General features: G+C 37.6%; 1 protein-coding gene across 3 annotated transcripts in view; it reads right to left on the minus strand.

The window, feature by feature from the left end:
* LOC126765076 (UPF0430 protein CG31712) overlaps positions 1 to 24,073 on the minus strand; it is a 91,294-nt gene that overhangs the window by 38,830 nt on the left and 28,391 nt on the right. For all 3 annotated transcript variants that reach the window (XR_007668255.1, XM_050482687.1, XM_050482688.1), the window contains exon 4: positions 21,205 to 21,288. Coding sequence is in view for 2 of the 3 variants with exons in the window: in XM_050482687.1 (XP_050338644.1) it covers positions 21,205 to 21,288 (84 nt within the window). In the remaining variant the exon portion in view is untranslated. The remainder of the gene's footprint in view (positions 1 to 21,204; positions 21,289 to 24,073) is intronic.

Raw genomic sequence — 24,073 nt, forward strand, 5'->3', positions numbered from 1 at the left:
TGTTCGGTACAGGCAATTGGTTAAATTGTGCTAAGTGAATATACTTTAAAAACAAAATATATTAAACAAACACGCTTCCCAAAACAATTTTAAAACAATTTTATTTCTCAAAAACGCTTGAGAATTTTCACCATGTATTTACTCACACGAACTTATCGTGACAAAGCCCTTGACACTTTTATTCGAGGACTGAATGGCGATTTGCCAAGGCTCCTTGGCATGAGAGAACCCGTAGACCTCCCTCAAACTCTTCACTTATGTCTTAAGTTAGAAAACCAAAAATTTCGTTCGCATTACGCGATCAATAATAATTCCCACGTTAGAAAAGCTCAGGACTTTCGCCCACCTCTTCCGCCTAAAAAGGCCACCAACGAATTCTACCCACAATTGGCTTACATTCCTAAGCCATATTTATCTAAACCGAACTACGTGCCTCAGCAACGGCAACAACCAAATTTTAACTATAGCAATTCTCCAAACTTTCGGCCAACATATCAACATCCCGCTAGGCCACAACCCCCACGTCCTTTCGGACTTCCGCGTCCAGAGCCAATGGATGTAGACCACTCCCTGCATACAAAAGCGGTTAACTATATGAATAGAAATGCACCCAATAACCAAGCTTGGAAACGACCATCAAATTGCCCCCCACAAGTGCCTTTCAAACAACAAAGGAACTTCCATATAGAAACCGGTAGAGAAGATCTATATGACCAACAAGCCACATATGACCACCATGACGAACAAATCTTGACATCGACAAAGGAAGATTACGAAGCAATGTTAAACAACGAACAAATCGAACAACTAGTTCAAGAGAGCAGCCAACCCGACTACATAGATATTAATTTTTTAGGATGAAAAGTTCTTCGTTGCCTTATATAGAATTTAGAACGAAGAACGGAAATTTTTTAAAAATACTTATAGATACAGGATCAAGCAAAAATTACATACAACCACAACTTGTAGCAAAACCAATTCCTAATGAAGAATCTTTTTTTGCATATTCCATAACACGAAAGATTCAAATTACCCATCATACAATAATTAATCTAGCTCAAACAGATAACTCGAATTTGAAATTTTTTATCCTACCAGGACTGAAATCTTTTGATGGTATTATCGGAAACGATAGCCTCAAACGCCTCAATGCAACTATAAACATTCGCGATGACATAATTAAATTCGGTAACGGTAAAGAAATAAGAATAAAACAGAAGCTTTCTCCTACAGTAAACAGTATTGACGTAAGGACAGAACATATGACACCTTCTCAAAAATTCCTCATTCAAAAACTTGCAAACAAATATTCTCAGTTATTTTCCGATCCAAATGAAAAACTAACCTACACTACTACCGTAGTAGGCGAAATCAGGACTTCTTCAGGTACACCCGTTTACACCAGATATTATCCATACCCTATTGGCATGAGGGAATTCGTCATCAAGGAAATCCAAACCTTACTCAAAGATGGCATAATAAGACCATCACGTTCTCCATACAACTCACCAGTTTGGGTTGTTCCAAAAAAATTAGACGCCTCCGGCGAAAAGAAATTTAGACTCGTAATTGATTACAGAAAATTAAATAATGTTACTATTTCCGACAAATACCCCATACCAGAAATAAATGAAATTATTGCGCAGTTAGGAAATAATAAATATTTTTCCGTATTGGATTTAAAAAGTGGATTCCATCAGATTCCTTTAAAAGAATCTGACATTGAAAAAACCGCCTTTTCTGTCAATAATGGCAAATATGAGTTTACACGACTCCCATTCGGGCTGAAAACGCTCCTTCTATATTTCAAAGAGCCTTAGATGATATTCTAAGAAACTATATAGGTAAAATCTGCTATGTCTACATTGATGACATAATAGTTTTCGGCGAAGAAATACTGAACAAATATTTCGCACTCTCTAAGAAGCAAATATGAAAGTTCAACTGGACAAGTGCGAATTCTTCCGAAATGAAGTCGAGTTCCTAGGCTTTATTATTTAACCAAGTGGTGTAAAAACCAATCCTTCTAAAGTTGAAGCTATACAAAATTTCCCATGTCCGAAAACTTTGAAAGACTTAAGATCTTTCCTTGGCCTTTCCGGCTACTACCGCCGCTTCATAAGGGATTATGCTAAATTAGTAAAGCCTCTTACTTCGCTCTTAAGAGGGGAGGATGGAAGCATTTCAAAAAATGCATCCTGTAAAAAGCAGATAACTCTTAATAGCGCAGCATTAGAAGCCCTCAATAAAATAAAATCCTCACTCGTTTCAAAGGAAGTAGTTCTAGCATATCCTGACTTTAATAAAGATTTTCACCTCACCACTGAAGCATCTAATTATGCTCTCGGAGCAGTCTTAGAACAATCAGGCAAACCCATTGCATTCATATCCCGTTCACTAAGTAAAGCCGAAGAAAATTACGCCGCAAATGAAAAAGAAATGCTGGCAATAATATGGGCACTTAATAGTTTCAGAAGTTATTTGTATGGTTCACACAAAGTAATAATTTTCACGGACCATCAACCCCTAACCTATGCATTAAGTAATAAAAATTATAACGGAAAAATGAAAAGATGGAAATGTATCCTCGAAGAGTAAAATTACGAAATGAAACACAAACCAGGAAAGACAAACGTTGTAGCCGACGCACTATCGAGACCTCCACAGACTGACGTTAACGCCCTAACGACTACTGACCATAGCGACGAAAGTTCCGCACATCAGCTCATCCCAGCTACTGAAGCACCCATAAATGCCTTCAAAAATCAACTATTCATCTTAATCGGTGACATAGATAACTATACGTTTGAAATACCATTTCCCTGTTTCCATAGACATACAATTACAAAACGAGAATATTCGACACAGGACATTATAGACATATTTAAACAACACCTTGACCCAGCATTACTTAACGGTTTATACACTACAGAAAGCTTAATGGGAAAAATTCAGGAAATATATCCACTTCACTTTGCAAATATCAAAATTAGATTCACACAAACCCTACTTCAAGACATCGTGTCAGAGACAGAACAGGAAGAAATAATAATTAAAGAACATCAGAGAGCACATAGAAATAGTCGCGAAAACAAAACACAAATATTACAGAAATTTTACTTTCCAAGCATGCATTCTAAAATCGAAAAAACAGTTAAACAATGTTCCATATGTCGCGAGCATAAATATGATAGACATCCTTCAAAACCACGGTTACAAGAGACTCCCATTCCTCAGTTTCCAGGAGAAATCGTACACATTGATATTTACTCGACAGAAAAAAGGCTAATACTCACGGCCATTGATAAATTTTCAAAATACACACAGGTTAAAATTATACAGTCCAAAGCAATAGAACATATAAAAAACCCAATAAGAGAATTAATGATCTCATTTGGAATACCAAAACAAGTAATAGTAGATAACGAAAAATCTCTCAATTCAGCCACAATATTAACTTTACTAAAGGACCAAATGTCTATTAACGTATATACCACACCACCCTATAGTAGCACTTGTAACGGACAAGTAGAAAGATTCCATAGTACACTTTCTGAAATAATGAGATGTTTAAAAGCAAACAACATAGGAATAACGTTCGAAGAATTATTATTCAAATCTGTGCAAGAATATAATTCAACGATACATACAACAACCAGAAACAAACCCATCGCCACATTCTTTGGGAATAGAATTTTTACCGACCCGCAACAGTTAGAGCAGCAGAGAAACGAAAATATTATACTACTTAAGGAAAAACAGGAACAAGATCTTTCTTACCATAACAGCAAAAGATCAGAACCTAAAGAATATTCCCCAGGAGATATAATTTATGCAAAAATAAATAAAAGACTTGGTTCAAAACTAACTCCAAAATATAAAAAAGAAATAGTATCTGAGAATAATAGAACAGTTAAAACAATGTCAGGACGTATAATTCACAAATCTCTAATAAAAACTTAACTATCTATTTTAGGAACAATGGATCTATCCAAATTTATAATTATTTTCACGGTGATTACATCTTCACTAGCAGATGTAAAAATTTTGGACTACAGTAAAGCTCAACTCATTACAATAGACAACGGAAATGCAAAAATACAGGACGGAACACTTAGACTAATACACCTCATTGACCTAGACCGTTACGAACATTTCCTGACAGAAACTTATAATGAAATAACCACTCAAGTCCCTAAAGATAACTTCCTTTATCCTATCCTCAAACATGAAACTACCCAAACTTTTGAAATCCTCAACACCCTTAAACCGGTAGAAAACAAAAATAACAGGAGATCAATTGACATATTAGGAACGGCATGGAAATACATCGCCGGATCTCCTGATCATAATGATCTTAATATTATAAATGACAATTTGAATAATCTGAACCAAAATAATAATAATCAAATAATTATCAATAATTTATTTGAAAAACGTATAAATAATATAACAAATATTGTCAATAAAATGTTCAATGCCATAAAATAGGATGAAGACACTATGACAGAAATTATGATAAATTTACAAAACAGAATAAGATTGATCAAAGAAGAATTAATAAATATAAAATATGCCATCCATTTAAGCATTGATGAAGTTAAATTTTCTATTAATAAACTAAAGGAGGAACAAATGCCTTTTAAAACTGCCGAAGAGGCACTGAAATTCTCAAACATAAATGTAATAAGCAAAGATATGACGATTCTATATATGATAAAAATTCCGTTAACTTTTTATGAAACATTTAAAAAAATAATTATAAGACCTGTAAAGAAAGAAAACAACTATGTAATTAAAACGGACTATAAAGAAATTCTTAAAGGAAAAAATAAAATATACGGAATTAAAAATGAATGTGAAAATTTTAAAGAAATAGCAATTTGTAAAGAAATTAATCTAATAGATCTAAGTAAAGACGATTGTATAAGTAGAATAGTAAATAGCTTAAATTCCACATGTACCATAACAAACGGGAATCACGTGCCCACAATCGAAAAAACAAAAACTGGAATAATATTGCTGAATAAATTTAATGGAAAAATAGAAGCCGATGGGGAAACTAAAGAAATAAACGGAACACATGCCATAATATTTTACAACTCAACAATCAAAATTAATAATCAAATATTTAGCAATATCGAAGCAAAAACAATTGAAGCCATTCCCGCAATTTTGCAACCAGCCCCAATAGAAAAAGAACGTATTGAATTGCTATCATTGGGAACTTTAAAAGAATTACACCTCACCAACATCAAACGGATAAATTCTCTTAAGAAAGCTACACTATCTATCGGCAGCCCGACATCGGTAGCTTTAATTACCACCATAATAATTTTTATCTTATTACGGAAAAAGAAGATTGAAATAAAATATATAGAAAAGGAGACAATAAGACCTAACATGAGTCAAATAGTTACCCTTCCAGAAGAAACTCATAATATTCCAAATTATATAAAATTTAACATCTACCTTTCTATTGATGATCGAGGACGATCATATTTAAGAGGGGAGGAGTTAACACAGCACTTCAGACAATTCCCACCATCGGTCAGCACCTCAGTACGAAACTCGAAACCCAGCAATAGCTGACGTCGCATCAGCAATATTAGCGGCTTCACACGCGCATCCGATTAACTGCTGACTATAGGCAACGTGACCCGGTACAAGCGTAGGTTTAATTTAGACTTAAGGAAAAAATTGTATTCAGTCTGAAGACAACATTTTAATAATAAAGACGCGGAAGCGAGTCCGCTATTCTTTTTAAAAATAAAAACCAAAAACTAATGGTTTAATTTATACAAAGGTCATCAACCTTTTTCTCCTTTTTGCATTATCGTTCGTATACGCAAATATTTGCTAACGAGTACGAAACATTGAATAAAATAAAAAAACAAAAACAAGAACAAACTAGTAGCTAAATACATACATAAGCACCGGGAATAAGTAAAACGAAATACGCGTTCGTTATTTGATACATTGCGTATACAACAAAAAAACAAAAAAAATCTGTTTATCTTAAAGATTTCACGCGTACTTATTATTATCAAAAGTACACTGAGAGAATTTTTCTTTTCTCATATATATATTTCAATTTTATCATATCTAAATGGACGGAGATTCTAAGGAATCTAAATCAACACAATATTTAAAAGTACAAAAAATGATTTCAGAAGAAAAGAGCCCATGTACACCTGCTGATGCTACACGCTCAAAGCAAGGTGCTACAAAGCAAAAAAAGATTAAAGATATTTCATATACTAAGTTTATTGCTGAGAGTGACAGTCTAATTCGATACTGCACTCGGTTTTCATCTTCACCGATTCAAGACAATTCTGAATCGGTATTAGAAATCATAAAAGAAAACCTAAGCAATTTCTGCACACGTCTCCAAGCTGCGTATGACGCAATTGTAGAATCTGACGAATCAGATCTACCCGAAAATTTCAAATCTTCAGCATACTCCAAATATGAACACTGCTTAGACCAGTACGAGGAAACGAGAGCTATGATCTCCAATCAATTGAGATTAATTAAAGCAATTGTACCTACTCCACAACCGAGAGTAGAGCTGCCACAAATTCAAAGCCAAGAGGCGAGTTCAGGCATTCACCTTAAAGTGTCAGCATGCGATACAGAAATATTTCATGGAGGTTATGAACAATGGCCGTCCTTCCGGGACATGATTAGGGCCGTGTACATAAACCATCCTAAATTATCTCAAGCGCAAAAATTGTATCACCTCCGATACAAAACCAAAGGTCAAGCAGGCGTAATAGTCAAACAGTTCGCTCTTAATGACGAAAATTTCAATTATGCTTGGGAAGCTCTAAAAGCTCGTTACGAGAACGAAAGAATATTAGTCGACAAACAAGGCACAATATTAATAAATTTACCAAAAATTCAGAAAGAAACAAGTGAAGAATTTATAAAACTTCAATCCACTGTTTCAAATTGCTTGTCGGTTCTAGCGACACAGAATATTCCCACAGACAATTGGGACCCCATTCTGGTAAATATATGCACATCCGCATTACCATAAAAATCGTTACTTTTGTGGGAGCAATCGCTCTCATCACGAAGAAAGTGCCCAACGTGGCAACAAATGAACGATTTCTTAACTACCCAATACGAAATTGCAGAAAGGGTAGATAAAAAAATGGTCAGAACTAAAAACGTTCAACACGACCTAAATCGAAGCTTCATTAGACCCCAAGCGAGTAACAACAACAACTTAAATCGTAGTTTTTTCAAAACACAAGCGTTCACATCCGAACAAAATAAACATACGTCATGCGAACTGTGTAAAGGAGGGCACAGGCTGAAATCTTGCGAGAAATTTAAAAAACTAAACATTAACGAAAGAAACAATTTCGTAAGAACAAAAAAACTTTGTACCACCTGTTTGTCTCATGCGCATGCGCTCAAAGATTGCGAAAGCAAATTTAATTGAGCTTATTGCCATAAACGACATAACTCAATGCTTCACATTACAAATTAGTAGTAAAGAGTAGTACAAAACTCAAACAAAATCTGCCCCATTACCCTTATTGCCCCCCAAGCGGATAAGCGCATACAAGCAGAAGCTATCGTCTTACCGCAACTAACAAACATGCTTCCAAGCTATCAAATAAATAGCAAGCATTGGCAAAAGGTTTCACACTTTAAGTTAGCAGACCCCAACTGCAACACTCCCGCTCAAATAGATATTCTATTAGCAAGCGATCTCATACCACAAATTATTCTCGAAGGTGTTGAGAAAATTACAAAAACACTTCTGGCGCAAAATACCATTTTCGGATGGGTCCTAAGCGGACTAGTTGCGGAACCAGTGACAACAATGACAACTCAAGTTGAGGAAATCTCGAACGAGTACCTCAATACTCAACTGAAGAAATTTTGGGAGTTAGAAGAACTTCCCCCCATATCAATCACAACCCCAGAAGATCGATATTGTGAGAATTTTTACAAATCCACAACTACTCGATTAGATAATGACCGGTACGTCGTACGACTACCACTAAAGCCAGAATTTCCCCACACACTCGCCTTAGGTCATTCTCGTACCTCTGCTATCCAACAGTTTTTAAGTATGGAAAAAAACCTACTTAAAAAGGGCGAGCTAAAACCAGAATACGATAGGGTTTTAGAAGAATACCTCCATTTAGACCACATGGAGGAAGTCAGCCCTGGCGAAAAAATTTTAAAAGGTAAATACAATTCTTTTTACCTGCCACATCATGCAGTAATAAAGCCAGACAAAAAAACCACTAAGGTAAGAGTTGTCTTTAATGCATCAAAATCATCAAGTTCGGGGAATTCCCTAAATGACATTTTATTTACGGGACCCACGCTTCAGCCAGATTTAATGCACCTCATACTAAATTGGCGTATATACAAATACGTTTTCAATGGGGATGTTGAGAAAATGTATCGACAAATAGTCGTACATAATGATGATAAAGATTTTCAGCGAATTATTTACCGAAAATCTCCTAATAGTCCACTACGCGACTTTAAATTAAAAACAGTTACCTTTGGTGTAAACTGTGCCCCATACCTCGCCATTCGTACACTCCACGAACTGGCAGAAGACACAAAGTCAGAATTTCCTCTGGCAACACAAGTGTTGAAAACACAAACGTATGTAGATGACATTCTGTCTGGAAGCCACAATCTTCCACAGGCATACGAGTCACTAGCACAAGTGACACAAGCGCTCAATACAGCAGGGTTTCCGTTGAAAAACTTAACCTAATATTTTAAAGGACATTCCTAAAGAAAATCTATTAGACACTAACTTCCTTAAATTCGAAAAGGAAAGCACAACAAAAACTTTGGGGATACAATGGAATGCGATATCTGACCAGTTTTCATACACTAATGAGTCAATATCCGCACTATCAGCTATAACTAAGAGGCAAATTTTATCCTCGGTGGCAAAACTTTTCGACCCGCAGGATGGCTTTCGCCAATAATGATACAAGCAAAAATTCTAATACAAGAATTGTGGCTAGACGGAACTGACTGGGATGAACAAGTGAAACCACTTCGTTTAGAAAAGTGGTCCCAGTTCGCGGGTAATCTGAAAGATATCTCACAGATACAAATCCCACGATGGATAAATTATGCCCCAGAGCACAAAGTCGAACTACATGGCTTCTGTGATTCCTCTGAAAAGGCATATTGTGCCACCATCTATGTGCGCACACAATCTGACACAGAGACCACCAGTCACCGACTGGTAGCCAAAGCAAAGGTGGCTCCGCTAAAAACAATAAGTCTGCCACGACTGGAACTATGTGGTGCGCTACTACTAGCCAAACTATGTAGTATCCATGGTGCAAACGCATCTAAATATGACCACATATAAATTGTATCTCTGGTCTGATTCCGAAATTGTATTAGCCTGGTTAGAAAAACCTCCACATGCATGGAAGACGTATATTTCCAATCGAACGTCTCAAATCTTTGACCTAGTGGGATCAGCCACTTGGCGACACGTGGCCAGTGCCGACAATCCTGCTGACCTAGGTACAAGAGGGTGGAAGCCTCTGCACCTTGCAACCACCACTCTTTGGTGGAATGGCCCTCGATGGTTAATAGAATCCCCCGATTCTTGGCCACGATCGCCCATACGCAATATAATTGCCACCGAAAGTCGAAAAATCGACTCCTTTCACACGACATTGGATGATACTGACATCGTTGAGCGATTTTCATCATACCCTCGAGCCCTCAGGGTAATCGCTTACGTGCTCAACTTCATAGAGCGACTCAAACTTAGAATTAAGGTAATACGCACAGTATATCCCCAAGGCGATACATTGACGCACCTAGACCTAGAAAAGGCAAAGGTCGCTCTTATCACTTATACTCAGTCGCGCCACTTCAGCTGCGAGATTTCACTACTAAGAGAATCGAAGCCGATTAAGAAAAAAAAATTTCACTCTTAGTACTAAATCCATTTCTGGATACGAAAGGTCTGCTTCGTGCTAATGGTCGGCTTGCTAACTCAAGCCTGAAATATAACGAACGCCATCCTCTAATAATACCAGAGAAGTCTCGACTTGCCACATTGCTACTCAAGTATGTACATATACTAATGTTGCACGCGGAACATCTCCTAATGAAATATATAATCCGCCAAGAGTTCTATATTCCCCGGCTTAAGCCTCAAATAAAAAAGTGCATTTTCATGTGCAAGATCTGCACTATGTATAAACAGAAGATGAGGACGCAGATTATGACAGCACTTCCACCGGAACGCTGCAACTTCGCTCTGCCTTTCACTATCACAGGTGTGGATTTTGCTGGGCCTTTTCAGATAAAGGCGTCCATGCTAAGGTCTCCTACCCTAATGAAAGGCTACGTGGCTGTCTTTGTTTGTTTTACGACAAAAGTAGTGCACCTCGAGCTATGTACTAATCTGACAAAAAAGGCTTTTCTCGCGACATTTGCCCGCTTCGTCGGACGACGCGGTTTTCCGTCCAAACTTATGAGCGACAATGGAAAAACCTTTATCGGAGCTCAAAGAGCCACAGAAAAACAGTTTGTGGACTTTATTAAACAAGTCTCTCCTGAGATTGTACAAAAGTACGCCCCCAAGGCATTAATTGGCAATTCATCCCCCCAAGAGCTCCTCATATGGGTGGTTTATGGGAATCAGCTGTAAAAAGCTTCAAATCCCACTTAAAAAAGGTAGCTGGAAACTACAAATTTAATTACGAAGAATTTACAACTCTATTAATTCGCATTGAAGCCGTTCTCAATTCACGGCCACTAACAACACTCTCGCAAGATCCCTCAGATCTCACAGCCCTAACACCAGGGCACTTTCTCAAAGGAGCACCCATTCTGGCCACACCTGAGCCAGGCGTGAAGTCGCTACCCTTATTAAATAGATGGGAGAGAATTAAAATTCTCCATCATAATTTCAGTCGCAGATTGAAAGAAGACTATTTAAAGTCTCCTCAAGAGGTATCGATGGAAAACATCAGAAAATGCGCCAAAGCTTGGAGATTGTGTAATCCTTATTAACGACGATTGTCTCCCACTTACCGAGTGGCGACTTGGTCGTATAGAAAAGCTCCATTATGGCTCAGACGGTCACATCCGCGTCGTTGATCTCCGTACTCAAAGCGGAATACTCACCAGACCGCTGGTTAAATTATGCTTTCTACCAACCGCGGATAATAACGAAAATCCGATACCAAACAATTCGAACATAATGCCGTAACACAAATGAAAATAAATCAATAAAACCGCAACCCGCAATCAACCGTTAACAATAACAATTACAAAAAAATGGTTGGTCAATACGACACAATCACACATTCTATTTATATACTACCATATATATTCAAATACAATTTTTTACAGAGATCAAGATGGGCGTGGACATGCCTACAATCCCAACACCAACTGTTCGGTCGGCAACCAACGGGGCACGAACTGGGCCTACTCCTCCACTTCGCCCAACCAATGCGACTGTATCGACTGCCGCTTCTGGTAGTGGCTCACGAGCAGCCCCATCAACGCCATCCGCTCCAGTCGAGCCGCGTAGCATCCGATGGCCGCTATGTCGCCGGAAACATCGACTCCAGCATTGTGGGCTCTTTACGGAGCTAACACCGACACAATGACAGCGTGTGACCCAGGCACACGAACACTGCCTCAACTGCCTGTCGCACACGCATGGGACGCAGGAGTGTGTTTCTGCCGAATTATGCCACACGTGTGGCAGACCACATCACACGCTGCTGCACAGGACCCCACGACGCGATGCAGGTCGGCCAGCTGCCCCAAGCACGGGTAGATCAACGCAAGGAGACCGGACGGTACGACGTCGAGCTACTGCAGCCCGGCCTGCGCCCCATCAATGGCGTTCGCACCACGTTGCACCAACCAGGCGTCGTCCAAAAGCATAAGAGCATCGCCCCCCTACTGGACTCAGCAACGTAGTGGCAACACTCCAGCAATTGCAGAGATTGCTAGGCTGAATATTCGCCTAGGGGGGCCGGGATGGCTAAATGAGATAATAATCTAATTAAAATCAGTTGTGATACTGCAATTTAGTGGAAAATCGAAATTAAAACATCGAATCAAGAAAAATTGTAATTACCCTCATACTTGTGAACATTTGTGAAAAGAGTAAAAACCAATCGAATTAAATTAAATTGAAATACCCTTATAAGACACACTTGTGTATTATTTAAACAAGTGGAAGTGGTAAGTGTCTTACGGGTGAAGTGAAGTGGGCACCTAATTAAATATCTATGTCAAAACTTAGCTCCTTATAACTCATGAAAAGATTTTCGAGCTTCTTCTCAGGACAGTAGAGGGAAAAACCGGGAGACTTACACAAGTAAACATGAGGTGTATTCTTTGTTGGTGTGCACCAGCGTTACCAACCCTACTGTTTTAACAGTAGATTTGCTGTTTTCACATTGATGACCATGTTTTCTGTTTCATTCCTATTTTCTACTGTTTTTCGCGTTCAGCGCCACCTAATACACTACTATGCAAACATTTTTTGATAACCACTACGCAATAAAACGCAATAACAAACCACTACGTAATAAAACGCATTGACACTAGATGGCAGTATCTTCTTTATATTTTTATTCACGGGGAAATCCCTATTTATGAATAACAGCTACACCGACCGTGTAGCCCACACGCCTATTGTATTGCGTAGGTATTGTTTTATAGTCACAAGTCACAACACCTTGAACAGTTTCTTTGAATTGCGGCGTCCATTTTGAAAAAATAATAATTACAAAGTTTTTGATAAAATGAGTAGTGATTCATCGACTGGAAAAAGTCCTCCTAAGAAGAAAAATGTGAAATATGAACAGAAATTCGTAAATCCGTGGTTAAAAGATGATAGGTTCAAAGGCTGGTTAAAGAAAAGCACTAAAGGTAAGACTTATTTCTTTTGTTCTGCGAATTGCGACAGAAAATGTGGTATACACGAACTGCTACGACACAAAGATTCAACCAAACACGCGAAGAATTGTTTGAAGTTACAAAAACAACAAAAACTGATATCAATGTTTACCTCAGCTTCCAACTCACAAGATACTAAAATTGCAGCTAAAGCGGGTGAAGTGAAAATGGCCTGCTTTATTGCTGAGCATAATCTGTCTTTTAACATAGCATCTCATTTGAATAAATTGATTTGCGCTGTATGTCCAGATTCGAAAATTGCCGAGCAATTATCTATAAGCCGCACAAAAGCTAGAGCTATTATTGTTATTGTAACTGGGCAGACAGCTGAAAAACATATAATAGAGATGTTACAGAACAATTGCTTTGCATTACTTGTTGACGAAAGCACAGATAAATCTACGATAAAACATTTAGCGCTTGTCGCTAGAATAGTAAAATTAGATTTCAGCGTTGAAGATAGATTTCTGACTTTAATACCAATCGTAGATGGTTCAACAGATGGGCAACAGCGTTGTATGGCAAAATAGTAGAATATTTTGTTGAAAAAAATATTCCTTACAAATCAAACATGATAGGCTTTGCTTCTGATGGCGCTAACGTTATGTTTGGAGATAAACATTCATTGGTCACTTTGTTTAAAAATGACATACCTCACCTTTTTACTATGAAGTGCATTTGTCATTCTTTTAACCTATGCGCATCATACGCATGTGAGAAATTGCCAAGGGGCGTGGAAGATTTCTGTAGAGACGTATATAATCATGTACAAAATTCACCGAAACGTATTGGAGATTTCAAAACATTTCAAGCATTCACAAATATTAAACCACACAAATTACTCCACCCTAGCCACACCAGATGGTTGTCGCTTATTGAGGTAGTAAATAGGTTTCTGGAACAATTACCAGCTATAAAATTGTATTTTCAAGCTGCAGTTCATGTAGATAGATTACTTAATCATATATATACATATATTTACCGATCTCAATAAAGAAATGCAATCCGAGACCCCGAAATTATATTTACTATACGACAAAATACTGACCGCATATACAACGATCTTGGAATGCTTTGTACAAGCTGAATATTTGAATCTCACTGAACGAGAAAAAAATGAAGCACAAAATATTTTACACGCAAAAGAAACTAAAATATTAAACCTTGACTTCTCGAGTGATCAGAAACATTTACCGATGCAACATATATACGTTGGTGGAATGGTGCCAAATTTGATCAGAAGAAAGAGAGAATTAGGAGAACTAGAGGAAGAACAGCTGAAAAATGTCTACTTAAAGTGTAAGGAGTTTTATATCGAGGCTGCAAAACAGATATTAAAAAGGTTTCCTTTTGACGACAAAGACCGTCAAACATTAAAATGTCTGAAGATGCTAAATCCTAAAGCAATTCTGGATTCTGAAATAAAAAAGAAATTCCCTTCTATTACAGATTTACATTATTTCTTCCCAAAGATTTGTCCAAATAATATAACGGAACTGGATAGAGAATGGCGAATGTTGAGAAATGTCGATTTTTCTTTCGACCAAAACAAAACTCCCGATATTATCGACTTTTGGAAACATGTACAAGAATTAAGAAATGGAGACGAACCTCAAACATTCCCTACATTGTGTGAATTGGTAAAGAAGCTTTTGCGCCTACCACATAGCAGCGCCGCCGTGGAAAGGTTATTTTCTGCTATAAATATTATAAAACCAAATTACGCAATAGAATATCGACTACAACTATTAAAGGAGTATTACACACTAAATCCGAAATAACTGATTGCTATTCATTCGAAGCCACAGAAAAGCACATGAAGAAATTCAACAAAAACATGTACATATGTATGATTTTAAAAATAAAAATGAGTGTGAAAATATTGAAGATGAGGCAATTGAAAATTAAACTGAAAAATAATTTTACTTTGATTTTTGTTTTATGTTGCTGTGATTATAAATATATCAATTGATGTGAGTTCTAGTAACTAAGAAAGTTGTTTATTATTTAATTATATGAGCAAAATTATGAAATCTGCCTTTTTTTCTTTACCTACCGCTTTCTACTGTTTTTTTAGGCGAGTTGTGGTTTTTTAGTTTTTTGAGGTTGGCAACACTGGTGTGCACTATTTCAGTTCTCTGGTATGTATATATGTACATATGTGTTGTAAACAAAGTGGATTTGAAAAAAAAGCATTGCATCGCTGCAACTCTTTGATCCATTTTTTTTTTAAATGTTGAAAATAACTAATCAGTCCGGTTTTTTATAAATAAATACATTCATGACGAATACAAAATGATTTTTTATGGTTATTTATAGGGTGTATAATAGTTAAATAAATTGTTGAAATGACACGTAAAAAAATGGTTCTGAGGGATATCCGCGATTGCGATTTAAAAAAAAAAACTTCCATAGCGCGATAGAGAATAACGTTAAAATTTTCTCTCCAAATTGGAACGAGATATCTTCGAAATTTTGCCATTGAGAGTGGAAACCGGTTTGAAAAACACCATTCTGAAAAAAAGGCGAATGAGGCAGATGTTTCGCTTCGTTCTCCACTCTGTACGCTTTCTACAAGAAACGCTGTAGCGACCGTAATAATTTGAATTTTTAACGTTTAATGCTATCCGAAACTAAGACGATTCCCTAAGGATATCAATAAAGATCCCGCAATTCGGCGTGGAACTAAAAATATTTTTCTGACTCATATCGTTTAAACGATAATAATACGCGCGTATAATCGCACTCTTTATTATACTCTCCCAACGTGCTGTAGCAGAGTAATTGTTTTGTTCACCTAACCGTTGTTTCCAACACCTAAAACAAAACAGGATATATGGTATACGCATGTACATATACAAAACGATCGGAATGCGAAGATTAATTGAATTCCGGGTGATTATCCGTTCGTTCGTATGTCTGTGGAAGCGATAACTTGAGTAAACATTGAAATATCCTAATGAAACCTGTACGTGTCTTTCTTTGCACCCTAAGGAGGAGTACCAAAATGCCGTTAACATATAAAAGGCTACAACTAAGCTTCCAATTAAGATACAAAGCTGTAAATTAGTACAGGACATTGGAGGATGAATGGAAGCTGCACATATGGTTTTGTTTTGATTTCGTAACATTTGAAAAAACTTTATAAACTTATAAAGCCAGGTAGGTAAGAGTGCAGCTCTGTTGTCTTTCGGGCTCAATTAGCACTTGCTGTGCCATTCGTAGAACTTCTGTATCAGCTATCATGTTCCACCTTCTCTTTCAAACGATTTTGAGGTTTCGATGAAGCCACTTATGTCTGATATGCTTTTAGTAGAAATCCATTCAAGGTTTGGTGCTGCTGCCTTTGCCAACTTGTCTGCTTTTTCGTTGCCGAAAATGTTCCTGTGGCCGGGAACCCAGAGTTGGAGCTTGTCTTTAATTGTGCTTAGTGCTTTCTTGCAGTTGTGGACTATACTGGAATTTGTCATGGGTAAATATTGCTGCTTTACGTATAGTCTCGTGGTTTTCTAATAGAACTTCTTCCGCTTGGGAGATGCTAGCCGAGTTCGGTAGACGGATATAGAGAGAAATGTCTAGATCAACGGAAAATACCCCCGTATCTACTCCGCAGTCCATTTTGGACCCGTCGGTATAGACGGGTAAGATAAAGACTATCTTACTTCCTCCCCTATTGAGCCTCTTCTCCATTCTCGTCTAGAGGGTATCCTCACCTGGAAGTGTCTATTGAAATCCAGCTTTGGGAGAATGTAGTCTGATTTATTATTGTTGAGCTTGTTCAGGATTACACTGTGTCCATAGTTCTGCTGATTCCAACCACCCAGTTCTTTTATTCTTATAGCCGAAAATGCTGCTGTTTTACGAATAAAAATGTCTATGGGTAGTTGATGCAGGACCACATTGTGCGCGTCAATCGGACATGACTTGATTGCACCTGCACATGTGCTCTTTGTATTCCATTTAATTTTCTTATGTCGTATTGTTTGTTTAGCGCTGGCCACCATACCAGAGCTCCATATGTAAGTATAGGTCTCGTGACAGCCGTATACATCCACATGATTATACTAGGTTTGAGGCCCCAATTCTTGCTGACGATTCTCTTGCAAGTATAGTAGGCCATATATGCCTTGTTTATTATTTTTTCTATATTTATTTTCCAGGACAGTTTGGCGTCAATCTCCACCCCCAAGTATTTAGCTGTGGGGGGATAGATAGAGTGTTGTACCGTTTAGTACCCGAAGTTGAAACTGAGGGATTTTGGTTTTGCTTGTGAATACTCACATAATTTGTTCGTGTTGCAGCGCCGTTTGATGCTATAATATTTCTATTCTCAAGCGTCGATAGTATCCATCTGCACACAGTGTCATCTATGCCACCATGTGTCAGAAAATTAATTATAGCATTTATTTCTATATTATTGAAGGTGCTCTCTATATCTAGAAATGCAGTCATGGTGTATTGTTTGTAGTGTAGTGATTTTTCAATTATACTTATCACCTCCTGAAGGGCAGTTGATCGGCCCTTTATGTATGCATGTTGGGACTTCGATAACTTATCCGCCATTATTGTTCTTAAATGTAAGTCTATTCGCCTTTCTAGTACTTTTAGCATAAAGGAGGTGAGGCTTATAGGTCTAAAATCATTGGCATTATCGTGTGTTCTTCAGCCTGGTTTTGAAAGGAACACTACTTCAATTCTTTTCCAACTTCTTGGGATGTAAGATAGTTGAATGCTCGCTTTGTATATATCTTCAAGCCTTAGAACCATTGGTTCTACCAGCTTTTGCAGCATTTTGGGCATAATCCCGTCTGGATCTGCCGCTTTGAATGGTAAGAAACTAGTTATGGCATATTTGATTATGCTTTTGTCCACTATCTGGCCTCGGTAATCAGCTGCGTTTACGGGTGGTTCTGGTTGAACCCTCGTTAAAGGCGTTTGCTGACTTCCGCGGAAGTGCGTTGTAATAAGTACCTCCAGATATTCTTTTGCAGAGGAGGTCCAATCATTTCCTTCCGCCTTAATGTAGGCAGTATTAGTATGATCTTTGGATAGCATTTTACTCAGCCTTGCGGTTTCTCTGCAACTTTCTATCGATGTGCAGAAAGATCGCCATGAGTCGTTGTTAGCTTTCCTGACAACTTTTTTGTATATTTTCATAATATCTTTATATGGCTGCCAGATTTTGGTTATAAAACTCTCATTGAAAGCTTTCCTTAGTTGTGTTCTGAAATTCTCGAGCACGCTGTTCCTCCAATGCAGAGACTTTCTGTTTTTCAGAACTGTTAGCGCACTGTGGTGCGGCTAGTGGAAAAGTAACTTTTCTCCGATTATTTTTTTCAGTGTTTTTAATTATGCAATTTTGTCACAGACATTCCAAGTAAACAAAAAACACATAAAGCTTATTTTCATGTTGGTCCGTTGATTTTTAATTGATTTTCGAAGTCAAATATACAAAATTTTCACGAAAAGAGGGGATTTCAGGGCTGTATTCAAAATGATCTCATTTGATTTTGGTGACAGATATTTTGATTCGAAAAAAAATCTGCCTTCGGAGAAGTATTTTCTGTAAAACAAAAGAATGTTGTTTGAGACATTTTCATATGCACCTTTTTTAGAGCGAAAACCCGACTGAAGGTCCATTTTTCCTTTAAATTTGGGTTAGGTAAGCAATATCTAAAAAGTCCCAGAGAGTCCCAGTTCCAAACCACTACAGAAATGTTACATAATTTGTTTTCAACGAACTGTGAAAAAATCAGCTGCCCATACCTGCCCTCCTGGGAGTTATAGCGATTTTAGTATATCACTCTCAGTATTTATTCCATAGAAATAGAACGGAAATTCTGGGAATCACTTATTTTTTTATTCTACATTTATTCTAGCACTCCACAAAAATGAGCATAACTCTCTTTAAACTGAAGCTATTGACTTCAAAGCGGTATCAAATTAAAGCTTTTATTGCCACCTTTCAAATAAGAACTGAAATAGATTTTGGTTTTATATAAAATTTCAGAGTTTTTCAACAAATATCGAAAAATCATGAAAATTTGACGTTTATAATTCTTGTTCGGACCACCCTATACTTTATTTAAAAAACTAATCATAGGGTATTTATCAGAAATAAAAGAAGAATTAAAATACATTTTTTTTGTAAATTTTTCGAACTTTTTTTTTTACTTTTGTTGAAAATTTGACCCAACAATTTTTTTCGGTGTAAATTTTTTTTTCAATCATTCTGTTTGGGATTTCATTCTGACCAATCTGTAGAAGTTTCTCATCGATACAATTAAAATTACAGTTTGGGCAATATGATTTCCAAAAAATTCCGGTTTCGCAACACTGTGTAGCGGTGTGGATTTATTGAAAGTTGTAGTTAAGACTTTTTCCAACTTCTCTACTTCTGATTCTAGTTCCTGAGGAATAGTAATACTCTTATTGCCTCCCTTTTCAAGGCATTTTGTTTCTATACTGGTAAATTTTTCCCACTGTACTGTATTTTTCGCGGATGCTGAAGAGTATCCAGGAGTGATCCGACATGGAAGACTCAAAGGATACCCTCCAGTTATCCACAATAAGACTTGTTTGTGTCGGTTGATAGCGTGAGGTCCAGCACTTCCTCCCACCCCGGAAACGTGTCAGAGCTTGGGAAAATAAAGGTTCGCTTATCGCCCTTATAAGACTAATTATGCGATAAGCAAAGAAAAACGCCTTTATTGCACCTTGCAATCATCAGAAACCAGATCTTCAAAGAAGACTGTTTGAAAAGGCACACAAAAGCGTTTTTAGCAACAAGTTGGATATAAACAATTCTGCGACAGCGCAGAAACGTAATATGAAATTAGCTTAGGCCACATTTTCAAAAGCCGGTAAAAACTCTCATGTTATTGGCAAAGTTATCAGTCCTATTAACTCCTCCTTCTTTCTATTAAAACTCTTGAGAGACCTTGGGGCCGCAAGAACTCGGCAATCAATAGAGCCTTTGATGTTGAATAGAACCTCATCATCACCCTCTCATGTTCATATATAGTTTCTTTGCGACAAAACTGTTATGACACCGCGATAGGTTACTTAGGGCACCCGCTAGGTGGGTTTACTCTAAATAATTTGAGGAACAAAGTCATCTATGGATTAAAGCTAAGCACCTCAATGTAACAGAAGTACCTGCGTAGGAAGCTATACTCTACGCTTAATATTAAGAAGAAGCCAAAGGTCGCCTTTACTGCTGCAGAGGAGGTATTAGGAAGAGAGTTTATCACCAAAATTAAGGCCCCATGCAAAACCATTGCTAAACCCTCTAAGGAGTAGGTTGTGGAGCCTCATCGGAGGTGGCTACAATTATGGCAGCAGTGGATGCACTATTTCCAACGCAGTTTTTGAAGAACTGTACCAGAACGACAATACTGAGCCTGAGCTCATTAACAGTGCGCTCACTTAGTATCTTACCTCCCAAGAAATAAAAACACGTTAATTCGTTAAAAGGCTTGTTTGGGTTAGAAATCAGTCGGTAATTCGCTGGCCTCTTTTACTCTATCACAAGATCTGCGCACCTCGTGTGATCTCAATAAGCGTTGGTTAGTAACCAGTAGCAAAATTTGCCCAGAATGGAACGTAAAAGGTCTATTTAATTATTTGCTCTTAGCAAGGTTCATCTTGTCGCAATGATAGCAGTTCTAAAAGGGGCAAAGTGAGATAGAAACATATAGAACTTTTTCCCATACTGTCCAGCTCTCACTAACCTAAGTCATTTATACCTCCTGAGAACCAGATGAATTGGCTGGAATTGATATTAACCGCCTCAAGAATCTTGTGCATCACAGCGGGCCGGCGGTCATGGCTTACGAATATCAGCCTGATTACCTAACCTCATCTACCGAACAATTTATAGGAGAACAAAAATTTTTTGGGACCACTTTTCTTTGCAATGCCCACAAAACCAGGTTATTTAAAAATACAAAGTGCTAAAAATACTACTAGTATAATGAAAACTCAGTGTTTCGAGCCCGTTCGAACGTTAATAGAAATATTGTTCATATATACTTGTATAAAACAATGTGGCAATGATAATGTTTGAATCAAATTTGATACATTTTATAGCCATTTGTAAAGAATAATTTTTAATGTAACAATGATGACTGACATTTATTCTCGATGTTTGCAAGTAACGTCATTTGTAAGCTTTGTGTAAGTTCTTGTTGTTGAATAACTTACGTCATTTCAAAAAATGATGCTAAAGTGATGATGATAAAATGTACATACCAATTTCCGTTGGGCTTCTTCTATTCTTCGGTTGTTTTCAGCAAATATATCTTCCAGTTCCTCTCTTTTCTTTTTCTCGAACTCCTTTAAAATAATAATTAAATTTATTTTGTGTGCAAACTGAGTGCTTCATATTTTTGCAAATAAAGTAAATAATAGCCACAAAGCATGATATATAAAGACAATTGTGTTTTAAAGTATAAAATTTATAAGTATATATATATAATTACAGTTACGGACAATAAAATCGAATCATTCAGAGTATTTCCTTTAATTTGATTTAAATTCAATATATTCAAATTTATTTTAACTATTTATGTACTTCTCTTCAAATGTTATTAGAACAGTAAAAACTTTGAAAAGAAACAATTCATAAATATTGCAAAAAGCAAAGCTAAAATACAAAATTCGAAAATTCAGAGAACAAAATATAAAATCCTAATATTTTATATTAAAAACAAGAAAAAACGTTAACTTCGGTTGCACCGAAGCTAAATACCCTTCACAGGTGCATTTCTGTTAGTAACTATGTGTTCAGTTTGTATGGAAGCTATATGCCATAGTAATCCGTTCAGAACAATTTTTTTTGGAGATTATATTGTTACCTTAAGCAGTAATCCATGCCAAATTTCGTGAAGATATATCGTCAAATGAGGAACTTTCCCAAGCAAGCATTTGATTCCAATCATTCAGTTTGTATGGCAGCTATATGCTATAGTTAATCCGATCTGAACAATTTCTTCGGAGATTACATTGTTGCCTTAAAAAATAATCTATGCCAAATTTCGTGAATATATCTTGTCAAATGCAAAAGTTTTCCATACAAGAACTTTTTTCCGATCGTTCAGTTTGTATGGCAGCTATATGCTATATTTAACCGATCTGAACAATTTCTTCGGAGATTACATTGTAGCCTTAGAAAATAATCTATACCAAATTTCGTGAATATATGTATCTTGACAAATGCAAAAGTTTTTAATACAAGAACTTTTTTCCGATCGTTCAGTTTGTATGACAGCTATATGCTATAGTAAGCCGATCTGAACAATTTCTTCGGAGATTACATTGTTGCCTTAGAAAATAACCTGTGCCAACTTTTGTGAAGATACATTGTCAAATGCAAAAGTTTTCCATACAAGAACTTGATTCCGATCGTTCAGTTTGTAAGGCAGCTATATGTTATAGTGGTCCGATATCGGCAGTTCCGACAATTGAGTAACTTCTTGAAGAGAAAATGACGTTTGCAAAATTTCAAAACGATATCTTAAAAACTGAGGGACTAGTTCGTATATATACAGAGAGATAGACGGACAGACAAACAGACGGACATGGCTAAATCGACTCAGCTCGACATACTGATCATTTATAGGGTCTCCAACCTTTCCTTCTGGGTGTTACAAACTATGTGACAAACTTAATATACCCTGTCTAATTAAGCTGCACATCTTCTAGACATAGACTTAATTAGGCTACGAAAAGTGATCCGTAGAATAAATTACCAGTCTTCTTGAACCCTTTCCCAGAGTTCCCCCTTATTTTTGGTTAAACAGGTCCCATCTTTTCTTCAATGATTTTCCATAAGTTTTCGATTGGTTTCAGTTCTGGTGATTGCGCAGCTCAAGCTATAACATTAACTCCATCATCTGAAAACAATTTTTTGCAAGACACGAAGTATACTTCGGTCCACTGTCTTGTTGAAATTGCCAAATTAAAGACATATTCCATTCACCATATGGGAGCGTGACTTAATCTAAACTTTTAACGTATATCTAGCGGTGGAGGATGGAGTCATCTGTAGAAGTTCAAGCAAGTGAGAAAAGTTCTCTGATCGCCATTCCCTTGGGAGTGGTCAGAAACGATTCTCTTACATATGACTCAAGCAGCTCACGATTTCCGGTCTTTGACCAAGTATCCTCTGGGTAGCCTAAGAACATCCGTTTGAAGGCGATCAAAAGAGAGAAGGCGAAATATCCCCTCCGCAGGGTTGTGCGCTGGGTTTGGGACCCGCCACTTAAAAAACACCCCCAATGAAAGGCAACAACAAGCCTCGGATGAGTGACCCCCCTTTTGTTGACGACCATGGCAAACGAAATAAGGACTACGAATTGAGGACATGCACCTGGAATGTCCAGTCTCTTAATTGGGAAGGTGCCGCTGCCCAGCTGGTTGATGTCCTCGTGAAAATATAGGCTGACATCACCACCGTCCAAGAAATGCGATGGACGGGACAAGGACAGAGACGAGTGGGTCCTTGTGGCATTTACTACAGTGGCCATATAAAGGAGCGCAAGTTTGGTATGGGATTCGTGGTGGGAGAGAGACCGCGTCGCCGAGTACTATCATTCACTCCGGTGAATGAACGTCAAGCCACAATCCGCATCAAAGCGAGGTTCTTCAACATATCGCTAATTTGCGCCCACGCCCCGACGGAAGAGAAAGACGATGTGACCAAAGATGCCTTCTATGAGCGCTTGGAGCGGGCCTATGAGAGGTGCCCCCACCACGATGTCAAAATCGAGCTTGGCGACTTTAACGTCAGGGTGGGCAAAGAAGGTATCTTTGGCACTACGGTGGTAAATTCAGCCTCCACGGCGAAACATCCCCAAATGGGTTGAGGCTGATCGACTTCGGCGGGGCCCGAAATATGGTTATCTATAGCACTAGATTCCAACACAAGAAAATACATCAAGCTACCAGGCTGTGTCCGGATCGAAAAGCCACCAACTAGATCGATCATGTTGTAATAGACCTAAGATACGTCTCCAGTGTTCTAGGCGTGCGTACGCTCCGAGGCCCTAACATCGACTCGGACCACTATCTTGTTGCAGCCAAGATTCGCACCCGCCTCTGTGCAGCAAAAAACGCACGT

The sequence above is a fragment of the Bactrocera neohumeralis genome, unplaced genomic scaffold (assembly GCF_024586455.1).
Source record: "Bactrocera neohumeralis isolate Rockhampton unplaced genomic scaffold, APGP_CSIRO_Bneo_wtdbg2-racon-allhic-juicebox.fasta_v2 cluster10, whole genome shotgun sequence".
Classification (NCBI taxonomy): Eukaryota; Metazoa; Arthropoda; class Insecta; order Diptera; family Tephritidae; genus Bactrocera; species Bactrocera neohumeralis.